The sequence below is a fragment of the Drosophila miranda genome (assembly GCF_003369915.1).
Source record: "Drosophila miranda strain MSH22 chromosome Y unlocalized genomic scaffold, D.miranda_PacBio2.1 Contig_Y2_pilon, whole genome shotgun sequence".
In the NCBI taxonomy this organism is placed as follows: Eukaryota; Metazoa; Arthropoda; class Insecta; order Diptera; family Drosophilidae; genus Drosophila; species Drosophila miranda.
This window is the reverse complement of record NW_022881614.1, coordinates 28,404,965-28,418,743: the sequence shown is the minus strand read 5'-3', so window position 1 is coordinate 28,418,743 and position 13,779 is coordinate 28,404,965. Positions and strand designations below refer to the sequence as shown.

Here is a 13,779-nt window from a genome sequence, read left to right as displayed (position 1 = left end):
ATGGGCAGGGGGTGGGGGTATGGTACACTAGGGCGCGGGAAATGAAATAAAAGCTGTTATTTGTTTGATTTATACCACAAAATATAAAATATTACAATAATAAAATTACACATTTATTTCCTTATTTTAAACAGGTTTATTATAAATAATAAAAATTATGCAAACGCCGTCGGTTCTCGACTTTTTTGTTTATTATAACTAAAACAATGATGTATCTAAATATACAATATAAGAAAAAATATATATATACTTAAATAAATATGCATAAATATAAATGGAATTGGTTTTACATATATTTCAAATCAATTGTCAATCGCGCGCTTTCCGACGGGAATCTGCAAAGCAAAATTTAGATGCCGGTCGCACCTTGAATACTCTCATGGACAATACCCATAAATTTTCTAATTCAATTATAAAATATCTTATGTACATACATATGTACATAAATATTAAAGTTTATTACATTCGTATATTTTATTTTGATATATTTAATCGGCATTTCGAGACAAAGTCTCACAAATTCAATTTAAAAAGAAGCATAGTCCAAAAATGTATAATTTTAACGTCAAAAATAGATAAATATGCAGACTGGTTTAAATTTTCCGATCCGTGCTTTGTACACCGAAATCATCTGCTCAATCAGTTTGTATTGATTTTGTATGGTTAGTGGTTGTATGAACTGGAACATCTATATACTGTATGGTTAGTGGCACTAAGCAGTCTGTTGATTCTTTCAGCGCGAACCATCGACGAAATTGATGTAAAACTATAACCAATACTCCAACATCTTCTATTCTTTGTCTTGGCAATTTCCACCTTCAAAAGGCGGGAGGCCTTAATCCCTAATACAAAAAATAAAAAGAAAAATTAAAGAGTAAAGCCAAATTCTCATTAATCAATTGTCAGTAATCTTTTAATTTAAACCATCTTTCCTAGGAAATCAATAAAAAAAATGCGTAAATATCAACAGCTGGTGCTGTTGCTCATCTCCTGGTTGAGCGTTGGCGTGCTCCTGATGTACAAGACGGAAAACAATCGCCTCAAATATGTCCTTAAGTACGTGAACTTCTTTGGGCGCAGCGATGTCGCCGTGTTGCGCCGCTTGGAGAACGGAACGAAGGAAGATCTGCCGCAAGCGGCTCTATGGCGGCCCAGTGTGGCAGGTGATCGGGGATTCCTTTCATGCCTACTCCGCCTACTGGATGCGCAAGGAGTTGGTGGCCGGCGGAGAAGCCCACGTCCTGGTTGTTGGCAAACAGGGAGCTGTGGTGGACTTCCGATGCAGCCTGGCTGTTGGCGGGACGCGCAGTGTACAGGGAAAATTTCATCTTTGCATCATTGCATCATCTCAAGCGTTCGAGTGGGAGCACAGACGCCAATGCAGCAACAGCACCAGCTCGCTTACCGGCGACCGTCTGTGTGGATCTTGTGGGCTTCAACATGACCTCAGGGTTCGGTCGCAACGAAAACGCCCTAATTCAGTTCTTTCTGATTCATCAGGCTCTCGGCATTGAACACTTTCTGGTGTACAACTACCATGAACTCCCGGAGAATATCATCCGCGTGCTGGACCGAACTAATATCCATCTGTACGCGCTTCCTTTCAACTTTCCCTTCCTGCAAAACAACGCCACTGCCAGCCGAGTGCGCGAGCTAATCCAGACCGATTGCTTGCTGCGGAATGTGAACCAGGCCAGCTTCACTATACTGCTACAGCCGAACGAAGTATTCTATCCAAATTCACGTTTTGCTGCTGATCGTTCCAGATTCGTGCATCGTTAATTGGATTGTGCCCGAGTGCGGGACGATGGTCTACACGACTGGCGCAACGGAGTGCGAAAAGACTTCATGGACCACATCAACAGTCTCCGCAATGAGGTAGATCTTCTCATTTAAGCTAAGCCCTTCCGTTGTTTAATTTAGTCGTAAGTCTGAGTTTACATGTAGCTCATAATTTGAGAGATTACTTGACTGCTATAAAGAGATGGTCCAGAAATTGTATATTGGATATATAATAGACAATTATACACACTGAATCCGCTATAACTTCACCGTTAATTTGATAAGCCCGATGCTCTCCACAAGGAAAACTTAGCTTTGGTATTCAACTTAGGATTCTACTTGAGACGTTGCATGAGCGCGGCATTCTTGAGGCCAGCCTTCTCGATGGTGGAGCTATCATCGCTCAACTCACGTGTGGGGAACGAAGAGACCAGGGTGAAATTGCTGGCCGAGTACTGTGGACGAGCTCTGAAATGGAGAATGTTTCACTGTTCGAAAGCATGCAAATATTATACGAGCATATTACGTTTGTATGAATCGACGAATGTCCGAGACGGTATGTGTCAAATTGAACTGCGCAGCCAGACGTGAGCCGTCTGCAAGACGAATCTGCAGAGTGGTCGATGGAGCTTCGGAATTCAAATTAATAGCCTCACGAGCATTGGCCTCTTGTTGGGCAGCTTCGGCGGGAGGCGCGGCCGCAGCAACTGCAGGAGCATTTGCGGTGGCAACATTTGCCACGGGACTGCCGAGCTTCTGCCCGGAACCTTTGAATGTCTGAGGTACTGCCTGGCGTTTGAAGTCCTCGTGTCTGTGATCCTCTACATCGACGTTGACCATGCGACCCATTTCCAGCAATTCCTGCGGTATTTCCCTATTGAAACATAAGCATTCCCAATTACAATTGCTGTCTCGCTTTTGAATGTCGAAAGTGATCGCTGCTTACCCGCGCATGACAGTCCCTAGGAATTCTTTGTTCTCTGGATCATCGTAGTGACGCAGTTCTCCCCCATCGATGGAGAAACCTTGGCTCCAAAGTTTAAGTACCACTACCGGTTTGTTGCTCGACGTCTCTGCAGCACGATTTATGCCCACGGCTGTGTGATCGCTATCGGTCATGCCCAGACGCATTCCCTGGCCCCAAACGTTGCCGCTGCCACCGCCTCCGGAAGATCCACTACTGGTCGATGGACCAAGATCGCTAACGTTTTGCTCCTGAGCTGAACGCATCATATCGGAGAGTTGTTCGCGAAAGTTTTTGCGTTTGGGTGGACCCAATACCTGTTGGCCAGAGCGGTCCGAGCCCCCGGCATAGAATGCCTGATGCTCTTCGTCGTCTGAGGGCTCCTTGGACATGTTTAGTGTGGCGAACCTGTTAGCAAATAATTGTTACTTTTAAGACTTCTAGGCGTTCCAGTCCCACAAAGCTGTGCACTTACTTTGGCTTGGCCTTTGGGACTTTTTTTCCAGCGTCATCGCCAGCGCTTTTGGTGGCTGCACCACTGCTAGAAGTCGGTGCTACTGGTGTAGTTGGCGATGGTTCATTCGACTGCCCCGTTGTCGGAGTCGGTGGCATGTCACTTTGGGTGTTCCAGTAGTTACCCAAAGCTTGCTAACAGGGCAGAAATGCGTTAGTTTTGCTGCATCATTGCGAAGTCGCCGGCCCTTGCATGTCTCACCTCTATGTCCCACTCGGAGCTGTTCAAGTAGAACGTGGCCGTGTTGTCGTCAGTACCGGTAATTTCAATGAATTGTGCAATCATATCGCCGCGAGCGGCCATTGTATCAATTTATTTTTTAATATTTTCACGTAAATGATAGACAAAAAATCCGTGCACGACAGTGTGGCCCTATGAAAATTTGTATAAACAATTGTTCGATAGTTTCCTTCGATGTGTTCTGATTTTCTGGCAACGCCAGAATGTAGGCGCAGAGTTGCAAAGCATCGCTTGCTATTTCTACTAAGCTGGTAGTTTTCACGAGATTCCGTTGAATTTGAAAATTCCGACCCAACGGAAAGAAAAACACATATCACGCCAATTTTTATACCCGATACTCAAAATGAGTATTTGGGTATATTAGATTTGTGGTGAAAATGGATGTGTGTAACGTCCAGAAGGAATCGTTTCCGACCCCATAAAGTATATATTTTCTTGATCAGCATCAATAGCCGAGTCGATTGAGCCCTGTCTGTCTGTCCGTCCGTCCGTCCCCTTCAGCGCCTAGTACTCAAAGACTATAAGAGCTAGAGCAACGATGTTTTGGATCCAGACTTCTGTGATATGTCACTGCTACAAAAATATTTCAAAACTTCGCCCCGCCCACTTACGCCCCCACAAAGGACGAAAATCTATGGCATCCACATTTTTAAAGATACGATAAAACCAAAAACAACGAGGGGGAACGTTGTGAGTTGCTGCGGACACCGCAACTCTACGGTTATACCCGATACTAAGTCAGTATGGCTCTCCTCCGGCAGACGCCGCTAATATTAAACGACACGACAAAGAGTGCGTGCGAGAGAGACAGAAAATCAGTCTGAGCGTGACGTCGGGCGCTGCGTAGCCACTGCAAATTGATTTGTTCCTATTGGCTATAAAAATGATCTGATCTGATCCAGATTCAGCAATCTGATAGATATGGTCATTATCTATGATTCTGCGTTTTTAGTTTTCTCGAATGTGCAATATTGTGGATGCAACAGATTTTCGCCTTTTGTGTGGGCGGAAGGGGGTGGGGCGAAATTTTGAGATACACGTTTTATAGTAAGATCTAACAGGAGTGCGGATACCAAATTTGGTTACTCTAGCCTTAATAGTCTCTGAGATTTTTGAATATCCCCAGATTTTCGTCCTTTGCGGGGGCGGAAGGGGGTGTTTGAGATGCCAAGCCTTTTTGGCACCTATGTGTTTCAAAAATGAAAAGAGATTTCGGGTTAAACTTTATAATTCGTATTTAATCTTGGTGGCTTAGCGGAAGCCGATTGCTTGCTATTGCCAGATAAACCTTATGCGAGATCGATATGCAACCAATGCGCAGAGGGGTTAGCATAGAACTAAACTATAGACGACGGCGTTAGATCAAAGTGATTGCCGAAGTGGCGGCAGCAGATCAAAGTAGTTGCCGAAGTGGCGGGGGCAGAGAGCCCCTTTAGCGGGAGAGCGCAGCAGCTCTGCAGAACGTCAACGTTTTACAACATAGGCGGCTCTCTCTGCTCATACAATAATAATGTTAAAGTTACGGTTATTCTTCAGCGGCTGGCCCGAACATACTCCCCCCGTTGGGAGCTAGTCTCTCAACAGATTCCTTAAGGGGCAGCAAACATAGCCGAGTGACGGCCCTCCTGATGTTTCCTGAGGATGTCTTCAGGCCAGCGACGCGACACCCTCCGTCCTTGCCCAAAACGACATCGACCCCTCTAGCCAGTGGCCAACGCATTGGAGGAAGATTTTCGTCCTTCACCAGAACGAGGTCGTTCTTGCAGATGTTTTGCGCGGGGGTACGCCACTTCGCGCGCTCTTGCAAAAGAGTGAGATACTCTTCGCGCCAACGGCTCCAAAATATTTGCTGTAGTTGGGTGACCCGCTGCCAGCCATCCAGACGATTGTAGTTCAGCTTCGTTAGGTCAGGCTCGAGGATTTGCTCATGGGGGCCGCCTAAAAGCAGATGAGCAGGTGTCAAAACGTCTAAATCATCAGGATTTTCTGAAAGCGAGAGCAAAGGGCGAGAGTTAACAATTGCAGTGTTCTGACAGATCAGAGTGCGCAGCACGTCGAAGCTAAGCACAGATGGTCCAACTGAGCGGTAGAGGTGATATTTTGCGGTCTTCACGGCCGCTTCCCACAACCCGCCAAAATGCGGAGAGCGAGGTGGGATGAAACGCCAGTCGATCGAGTCAGCCAAGCAGGATTCGTGGACCTCCTTCATATGCGGTTCGCTCAGACAAAGCTTCTTTAGCTCCAGAAGCTCGTTCTTGGCCCCAACGAAGATTGTCGCATTGTCCGACCAAATTTGACTTGGCCTTCCTCGAGTGGAAGTAAAACGCTTTAGTGCGCCTAGAAACGATGCGGTGGTCAAATCCTTTACGAGCTCCATGTGTATAGCCTTAGAAGTGAAGCAGATGAATACGCTAATGTAGCACTTGATCGGAGGCCTCGTGCGGATTTCTGATCGGTAGAAAAAAGGTCCACAGTAATCTACTCCAGTGACTTCAAAAGCTCGAGATCCTTCCAAACGTTCCTTAGGTAGGTCTCCCATGATGTGTTCAACCATGCGCGGCCTAGTCCTGAAGCATCTCACACATCTGCTGACGACCCTTGACACTGCCTTAACACCTCCAATGGGACAATATTCCAGCCGAATTTTGGATAGCAAGGCGCGAGGTCCGGCATTGAGGTTTCTTTCATGATAATATCTTATCAGCGCAAAGGTAATGGAATGTCCCTTTGGCAGAATGAGCGGGTGCTGAGCGTCAAATCCTAGCGATGAGTTGCCAAGACGACCTCCAACTCTAAGTAGTCCAGAATGATCGATGAACGGGTTGAGCGAACTAATAGAACTGGATTTCATGACTTGACCATTGCGCCGAATCTCCTTTATGTCCATCCACAAATTTGCCAGCTGAATGTGTCGAATTAGAAGATGCGTTCCTTGCCGAATATCAGAAACGGTGAGTCCTGGATGCCTAAGACGATGTATAAATTTATGCATGTAGGCGAATGTGCGCTGCATGCGAAAGAATGAATTCGCAAATTTGCATCCGGACGTGAGATCGGCATGTGGAGACGTGATTAGCAATCCTCTCTTGCGAAGCTCCAAAGTTGCTATGTTGTTAGTAGGAGATACAGGCCACTTATCCTTGGAGCCTAGCAAAAAGGATGGGCCGTGAAACCATACCTCTGACTGGATAAGATGGTTGGGAAGCGAGCCTCTCGAGAGAATATCAGCAGGATTTAAAGATGTGGGAACATAGCGCCATTCCATGGCTGCCGTCAACTCCTGAATTGATGCCACTCGATTTGCCACGAAAACTTGAAATTTAGCTGGCTCGTCCCTAATCCAAGATAATGCTGTTGACGAATCCGACCAGCAATAGAACCGACCTGTAAAGATTCCCATGTCCTTTACATTCTGCATGATTTTCGCAAGCAAATGGGCTCCACTTAATTCCAGCTTAGGAATCGATATAGTCTTTAGCGGCGCCACTCGCGACTTTGAGCACAACACGTGGCTCAAAGACTGGGCTTCCCTGGACACGACATACACGCAAGCGCCATATGCTTCTAAGCTGGCATCACAGAATCCGTGAACTTCTGTAGCCACACTAGAACGAAGAACCAAGCGAGGAAATGAGATCCGAGAAATGCTTGCCAAACTATTTCTCAAGTCCATCCAAGTTGAATGCAACGCTGAGGGTAGGCTTTCATCCCAATCCAAATTTTCTCTCCAAAGCTGCTGAAGGAAGATTTTGCACCTGACAATGAGTGGATTTATCAATCCAAGAGGGTCGTAGAACCGCGCAATCGTAGATAAAACCGACCGCTTTGATGGCTTGAGTTTGTGTCCAGTGCGGACAAGGCAAAAAGCAGCTGATCCGAAGCAGGGTCCCACGCTAAGCCGAGAGTTTTGGCAATGTCGCTTCCATCATTAAACTTTAGGAACTTCTCTATGTCATCTTCAGGGGTTCCCTCAAGTACTTCCTGGTGACTGAAGCACCATTTCCTAAGTCTAAAATTACCACGGGACAGTAAAGCTGATGTTTGGTGCATCTTGTCCATGACCTGTGCGACCGAATTACCGCCCGAAATAAGGTCATCCACGTAAAACTCCTGCCGCAGAGCAGCTGAGCCAAGAGGGTAGGAGTCACCCTCGTCGATGGCCAGCTGGTGCATTGCGCGGACCGCTAAAAATGATGCAGCCCTCGTCCCGTATGTGACGGTGTCTAATGTGTAGACTTGAACCTCGGACTCGATGGAATCTCGCCATAGGATGCACTGATACAAATTGTCGGGTGGAGACACTCGTACGCAGCGGTACATTTTACAAATGTCCCCAGTGAGAGCGACTGGATATGTTCGAAAGCGAATCAATATGTTAAACAATGCAGGCTGAATAACAGGGCCTGTCATCATCACATCATTTAGAGAATATCCAGTTGATATAGCTGCGGATCCGTCGAAAACGACACGGAGTTTTGTCGTCGTACTGTCCTCCTTTAGGACACAGTGATGAGGCAAGAAATATTTGCAGAGACTACGGGAACCAGGGTTGACTTGGTGCATGTGATGCAAATCAATGTACTCCCTCATAAATGCGGAATACCGCTCCTTGAGTGTAGGATTACGCTCCAGTTTTCGCTCCAGACTGATGAACCGTCGATAAGCCTGAGCATACGATTCTCCTAAACGATCAGTATTGTTATTTAGCGGCAGACGAACTGCATACTCCCCGGATGGCAACCGTGAAAGGTGGCTTACGAAATGTGCTTCACAATCGTCTTCTTCTTTGGTATTCAACCCAGCCTCCACACAATTCTCGACTTCCCAAAACATACGAAGAGTTTTATCCAACCTTGCTTCCATCTCAGCTATCGAATCTGGACAATTGTGCGTAGCCAAAAGCGCCGAGCTTGATACCTTCTGTCCACCGCCAGATACGATCCACCCAAGCCGGGTCTTCTGCAGAAGAGGCAGTCCATCGGTGAGTTTGATTTGCCCTACGCAGAGGAGATAATAAAAAACGCTCGCACCAATGAGAAGATCAACCCGTTGAGGATTGAAAAATGCAGGATCAGCAAGCTGAATGTTAGATGGAATACGCCAATCGGATACATTTACTGTCATACTTGGTTGAGAATCGGTAATCGTGGGGGCGATGAGAGCAGTAAGTGTAGTTGTGTAAGCAGAGGTGCGAGAATGCATACAAATGCTTATGGTGGATCCCTCAGTAGAAACGCTGGTATCGCCCAGCCCAGACACAAGTGCAGTTCTCCTAAGCTGAAGCTGCTGGGCGAACCTGGATGTGACGAGATGCAGCTGCGATCCTGAATCTAAGATGGCACGACAAGGAACTAAAACGCCAGACCGATTCTTTACGAGAACCACGGCTGTAGCCAGAAGCACGACATCAGAGTGAAGACCTTGGGCAGCAAGAGAGGTAGACGAAGGTAGAGACGAGCTGCTAGCAGAATTTTGAGCAACGGAAAGAGTGTCCGGTTGAACGGCCAGATCGGGAGGAGTAATACCTGGGCAGCCTTGTGTTGTGGGCTGTATACTATCGAAGTGCAACAAACTATGATGCCTACCTCCGCATACTCGACATTTTCCACTATTGCATGCGCGGGTCCGGTGCCCCGGCTTTAGGCAATTGAAGCATAGGGAAAGCTTCTTCACTTCTTTGTGGCGCAGCAACGGTGAGAGATTTCCGAATATCTTGCACGAGTATATTCCATGGCCCACTGAGTGGCAAAAGACGCATACAGACGGGTCGGCGGAAGAGTTGGAAGCGACAAACGTTTTCTTAACCTGCGTATAGGAATGGTTTTTTCCCACCTGATCGCTACTAGCGTGTGTCGCTGTAGCATATTCCAACCGCTCCATTTTCTGGCAGCGTTGCTGCAAGAATTCGAAGAATTCCTCTGCGGTAGGTATAGCATCCGACGATGTGTGCTCCTCCCATTTGGTTTGCGTCTTCGAATCCAACTTCTGCAGCAGCATGTTGATGACCATGAATCCTGAAATCTCCTCAGCAGTTCCCAATGTCTGCAACGCTCGCATGTGTAAATTGACTGCATCCGAAAACTCCCGAAGCCTTTTAGCAGAAGGCGAGTCTACCCTCTTTAGCCCAAGAATCTTCTTGATGTGTGCCTGGAAAACAAGTCTTTTGTTATTAAAGCGTTTATTAAGTATATCCAGAGCCGCACGATAATTGGCACTGGAGAGCTCTAACGATCGAACCGAATCCAAAGCCGCATCAGCGAGGCAAGAGCGAAGGTGCTGGAATTTCTCGATGTCACTGAGATCCGCATCCGCTTCAATCACCGATTTGAACATTGCCATAAAATCCGAGAACTCGACGTATCCAACAGAAAATTTAGGCACCTTCAGCTCAGGAAGTCGCTGCTTGTGAGCCATGATGATGGTACTATGTCCGGAATGGCTTGGCAGAGTCGTAGAATGGGCAGCGGCGTGTGACTGGCTTACTTCAACAGCAGCCAGCAACTCAGCTTTCAACGATATGAAAAGAGTATCGAAGATTTCGCGCAGCTCACTCCCAATCTCGTTTTGATCGAGAGCTTCCAACTCATTATGGGCCTTATTAAATTCCTCTCGAATTTCTGCCAACATATCAAGGCGCACCTCGACTTCCGCGGCGGTCAGCTTATCGATTTTATTCCCCGCGAAGGATTCGCCAAGCCTGTGCAATCGATCGTATAATGACTGACTTTTACGCTTATACAGATTCAGTCTGGAATCAGCCACCACAATATTTCCGCCCGCGCCTGTATTCGGATCGTTGTCCATGTTAACCGTTGTGCAATTCGACACAACAACGGAAAATGAAATACCGCTTAAGCGACGGTGTATAGACGCGAGAGCGAGAATGCAAGACACGAAAAGTCAAGAACCGTGGCTGCAGCTGCGCAGATAATGAGAGATTCGACGCTTAAAGTACCGGAATTTGTCTATAAATATTCCAGCCGCACTCTCACTGAATTTGCACTTTAAACTGTTTTTCAACGTGCACCCAAATGTAGTTAAACTACCCAACAACAAAATATTGTATAAATAATAAGTGTTTTAACGGAACGCGATTAAGCAATGGTTTTATATCACGTCGGGGGGTCACCAGTGTTTGAGATGCCAAGCTTTTTTGGCACCTATGTGTTTCAAAAATGAAAAGAGATTTCGGGTTAAACTTTATAATTCGTATTTAATCTTGGTGGCTTAGCGGAAGCCGATTGCTTGCTATTGCCAGATAAACCTTATGCGAGATCGATATGCAACCAATGCGCAGAGGGGTTAGCATAGAACTAAACTATAGACGACGGCATTAGATCAAAGTGATTGCCGAAGTGGCGGCAGCAGATCAAAGTAGTTGCCGAAGTGGCGGCGGCAGAGAGCCCCTTTAGCGGGAGAGCGCAGCAGCTCTGCAGAAAGTCAACGTTTTACAACATAGGCGGCTCTCTCTGCTCATACAATAATAATGCTTAAAGTTACGGTTATTCTTCAGCGGCTGGCCCGAACAGGGGGTGTGGCGAAATTTTGAAACAAACTCGTCTCGGTCCGATATATTAGGAGTGTGGATACCAAATTTGGTTGCTCTAGCTTTTGTAGTCTCTGAGATCTAGGCGCTAATGTTTTACTCTAAGCAAATCCGCCTATGCTACGTGTGTGTTAGAGAGAGACAGGGGGAGAAAAAATGAAATTGTTTTCTTGATGCTGGCTATAATAATAATACGATCCAATTCAGATTCCGCAGTCTTAAAGATATGGTCATTTTCTACAACTCTACGTTTTTGGTTTTCTCATATCTTTAAAATTGTGGATGCCACAGATTTTCGTCCTTTGTGGGGGCGGAAGTGGGCGGGGCGAAGTTTTGAAATATTTTTGTATCAGTGACATATCACAGAAGTCTGGATCCAAAACATCGTTGCTCTAGCTCTTATAGTCTTTGAGCACTAGGCGCTGAAGGGGACGGACAGACGGACAGACACAGACGGACGGACGGACAGACAGACAGGGCTCAATCGACTCGGCTATTGATGCTGATCAAGAATATATATACTTTATGGGGTCGGAAACGATTCCTTCTGGACGTTACACACATCCACTTTTACCACAAATCTAATATACCCCAATACTCATTTTGAGTATCGGGTATAAAAACGAGGGGGAACGTTGTGAGTTGCTGCGGACACCGCAACTCTACAGTTATACCCGATACTAAGTCAGTATGGCTCTCCTCCGGCGGACGCCGCTAATCTTAAACGACACGACAAAGAGTGCGTGCGAGAGAGACAGAAAATCAGTCTGAGCGTGACGTCGGGCGCTGCGTAGCCAGTGTAGTCTCTGAGATCTAGGCGCTAATGTCTTACTCTAAGCAAAGCCGGCTATACTACGTGTGGGTTAGAGAGAGACAGGGCGAGAAAAAATGAAATTGTTTTCTTGATGCTGGCTCTAATAATAATACGATCCAATTCAGATTCTGTAGTCTAAAAGATATAGTCATTCTCTACGATTCTGCGTTTTTGTTTTTCTCGTATCGTTAAAATTGTGGATGCCACAGATTTTCGTCTTTTGTGGGGGCGGAAGTGGGCGGGGCGAAGTTTTGAAATATTTTTGTAGCAGTGACATATCACAGAAGTCTGGGTCCAAAACAACGTTGCTCTAGCTCTTATAGTCCTTGAGCACTAAGCGCTGAAGGGGACGGACGGACGGACGGACGGACGGACAGACAGACAGGGCTCAATCGACTCGGCTATTGATGCTGATCAAGAATATATATATTTTATGGGGTCGGAAACGATTCCTTCTGGACGTTACACACATCCACTTTTACCACAAATCTAATATACCCCAATACTCATTTTGAGTATCGGGTATAAAAAACAAACTCTTTAAACAAAACAAATCAAAACAAAACACAAAGAAAGTGAAACTACCAGCTAAACCAGAGAAGGAAGACCCCCAGAAGACCCAGTTAAACAACAAAGAAATTTACGAAGGAAGACCCGTTCGAAGAATTGTCAGCCAAACCTAGAAGGAAGAGCCTAAGAAGGACGACCCCTACCGGATAGTTAGTGAGCGAAAGTTGTAGTACTAAATATATAAGTTCAATTAGGTTTAAGCCCAGCGGTGGTCAAGAATATAAAAACAAACATATAAGAAAAATTTAAGGTGGATCAACTAACTTTAGACTTTGGAAAACTAAACGAGGGGGAACGTTGTGAGTTGCTGCGGACACCGCAACTCTACGGTTATACCCGATACTAAGTCAGTATGGCTCTCCTCCGGCAGACGCCGCTAATATTAAACGACACGACAAAGAGTGCGTGCGAGAGAGACAGAAAATCAGTCTGAGCGTGACGTCGGGCGCTGCGTAGCCACTGCAAATTGATTTGTTCCTATTGGCTATAAAAATGATCTAATCTGATAGATATGGTCATTATCTATGATTCTGCGTTTTTAGTTTTCTCGAATGTGCAATATTGTGGATGCAACAGATTTTCGTCCTTTGTGTGGGCGGAAGGGGGTGGGGCGAATCGTAGAGAATGACCATATCTTTGAGACTGCAGAATCTGAATTGGATCGTATTATTATTATTGCCAGCATCAAGAAAACAATTTCATTTTTTCTCGCCCTGTCTCTCTCTAACACACACGTAGCATAGCCGGCTTTGCTTAGAGTAAAACATTAGCGCCTAGATCTCAGAGACTATAAAAGCAAGAGCAACCAAATTTGGTATCCACACTCCTAATATATCGGACCGAGACGAGTTTGTTTCAAAATTTCGCCACACCCCCTTCCGCCCCCGCAAAGGACGAAAATCTGGGGATATTCAAAAATCTCAGAGACTATTAAGGCTAGAGTAACCAAATTTGGTATCCGCACTCCTGTTAGATCTCACTATAAAACGTATATCTCAATTTCGCCCCACCCCCTTCCGCCCCCACAAAGGACGAAAGTCTGTTGCATTCACAATATTGAGGATAGGAGAAAACTAAAAACGCAGAATCATAGATAAAGACCATATCTATCCCGTTGCTGAATCTGGATCAGATCGGATTATTTTTATAGCCAAAAGGAACAAATCAATTTGCAGTGGCTAAGCAGCGCCCGACGTCACGCTCAGACTGATTTTCTGTCTCTCTCGCACGCACTCTTTGTCGTGTCGTTCAATATTAGCGGCGTCTGCCGGAGGAGAGCCATACTGACTAAGTATCGGGTATAAATGTAGAGTTGCGGTGTACGCAGCAACTCACAACGTTCCCCCTCG

At 46.0% G+C, this 13,779-nt stretch overlaps 1 protein-coding gene and 1 pseudogene across 5 annotated transcripts; one reads left to right on the top strand and one right to left on the bottom strand.

Moving 5' to 3' along the window:
* The first annotated feature begins 322 nt into the window (after positions 1-322).
* LOC117193293 lies at positions 323-1,920 on the top strand (annotated as a pseudogene).
* Positions 1,892-3,647, bottom strand: LOC117193292 (NSFL1 cofactor p47-like). Of its 5 annotated transcripts, none has more exons than XR_004474562.1 (6): positions 3,462-3,647; positions 3,222-3,394; positions 2,729-3,154; positions 2,309-2,656; positions 2,033-2,250; positions 1,892-1,974 (listed from the first exon to the last, which is right to left on the bottom strand). XR_004474562.1 is itself a non-coding variant. In XM_033398032.1 (5 exons), the coding sequence occupies exons 1-5, from the start codon at positions 3,561-3,563 to the stop codon at positions 2,118-2,120; spliced, it is 1,182 nt and encodes a 393-aa protein (XP_033253923.1). In that variant the 5' UTR covers positions 3,564-3,647; the 3' UTR covers positions 1,933-2,117. The 5 variants fall into 5 exon arrangements, 1 of the variants encoding a protein (XP_033253923.1); XR_004474563.1 differs by having other exon boundaries at positions 1,892-1,971; XR_004474564.1 differs by having other exon boundaries at positions 2,053-2,250.
* Between the last annotated feature and the right edge of the window lie 10,132 nt (positions 3,648-13,779).

Excerpts from the sequence above, each read along its gene's own strand:
- LOC117193292 (XM_033398032.1), bottom strand. The coding sequence starts at position 3,563 with ATGGCCGCTCGCGGCGATATGATTGCACAATTCATTGAAATTACCGGT. Across the intron at positions 3,395-3,461 it reads GCTCCGAGTGGGACATAGAG|CAAGCTTTGGGTAACTACTG; the intron begins GTGAGACATGCA and ends CTGCCCTGTTAG. Across the intron at positions 2,657-2,728 it reads CTAGGGACTGTCATGCGCGG|GGAAATACCGCAGGAATTGC; the intron begins GTAAGCAGCGAT and ends ATGTTTCAATAG.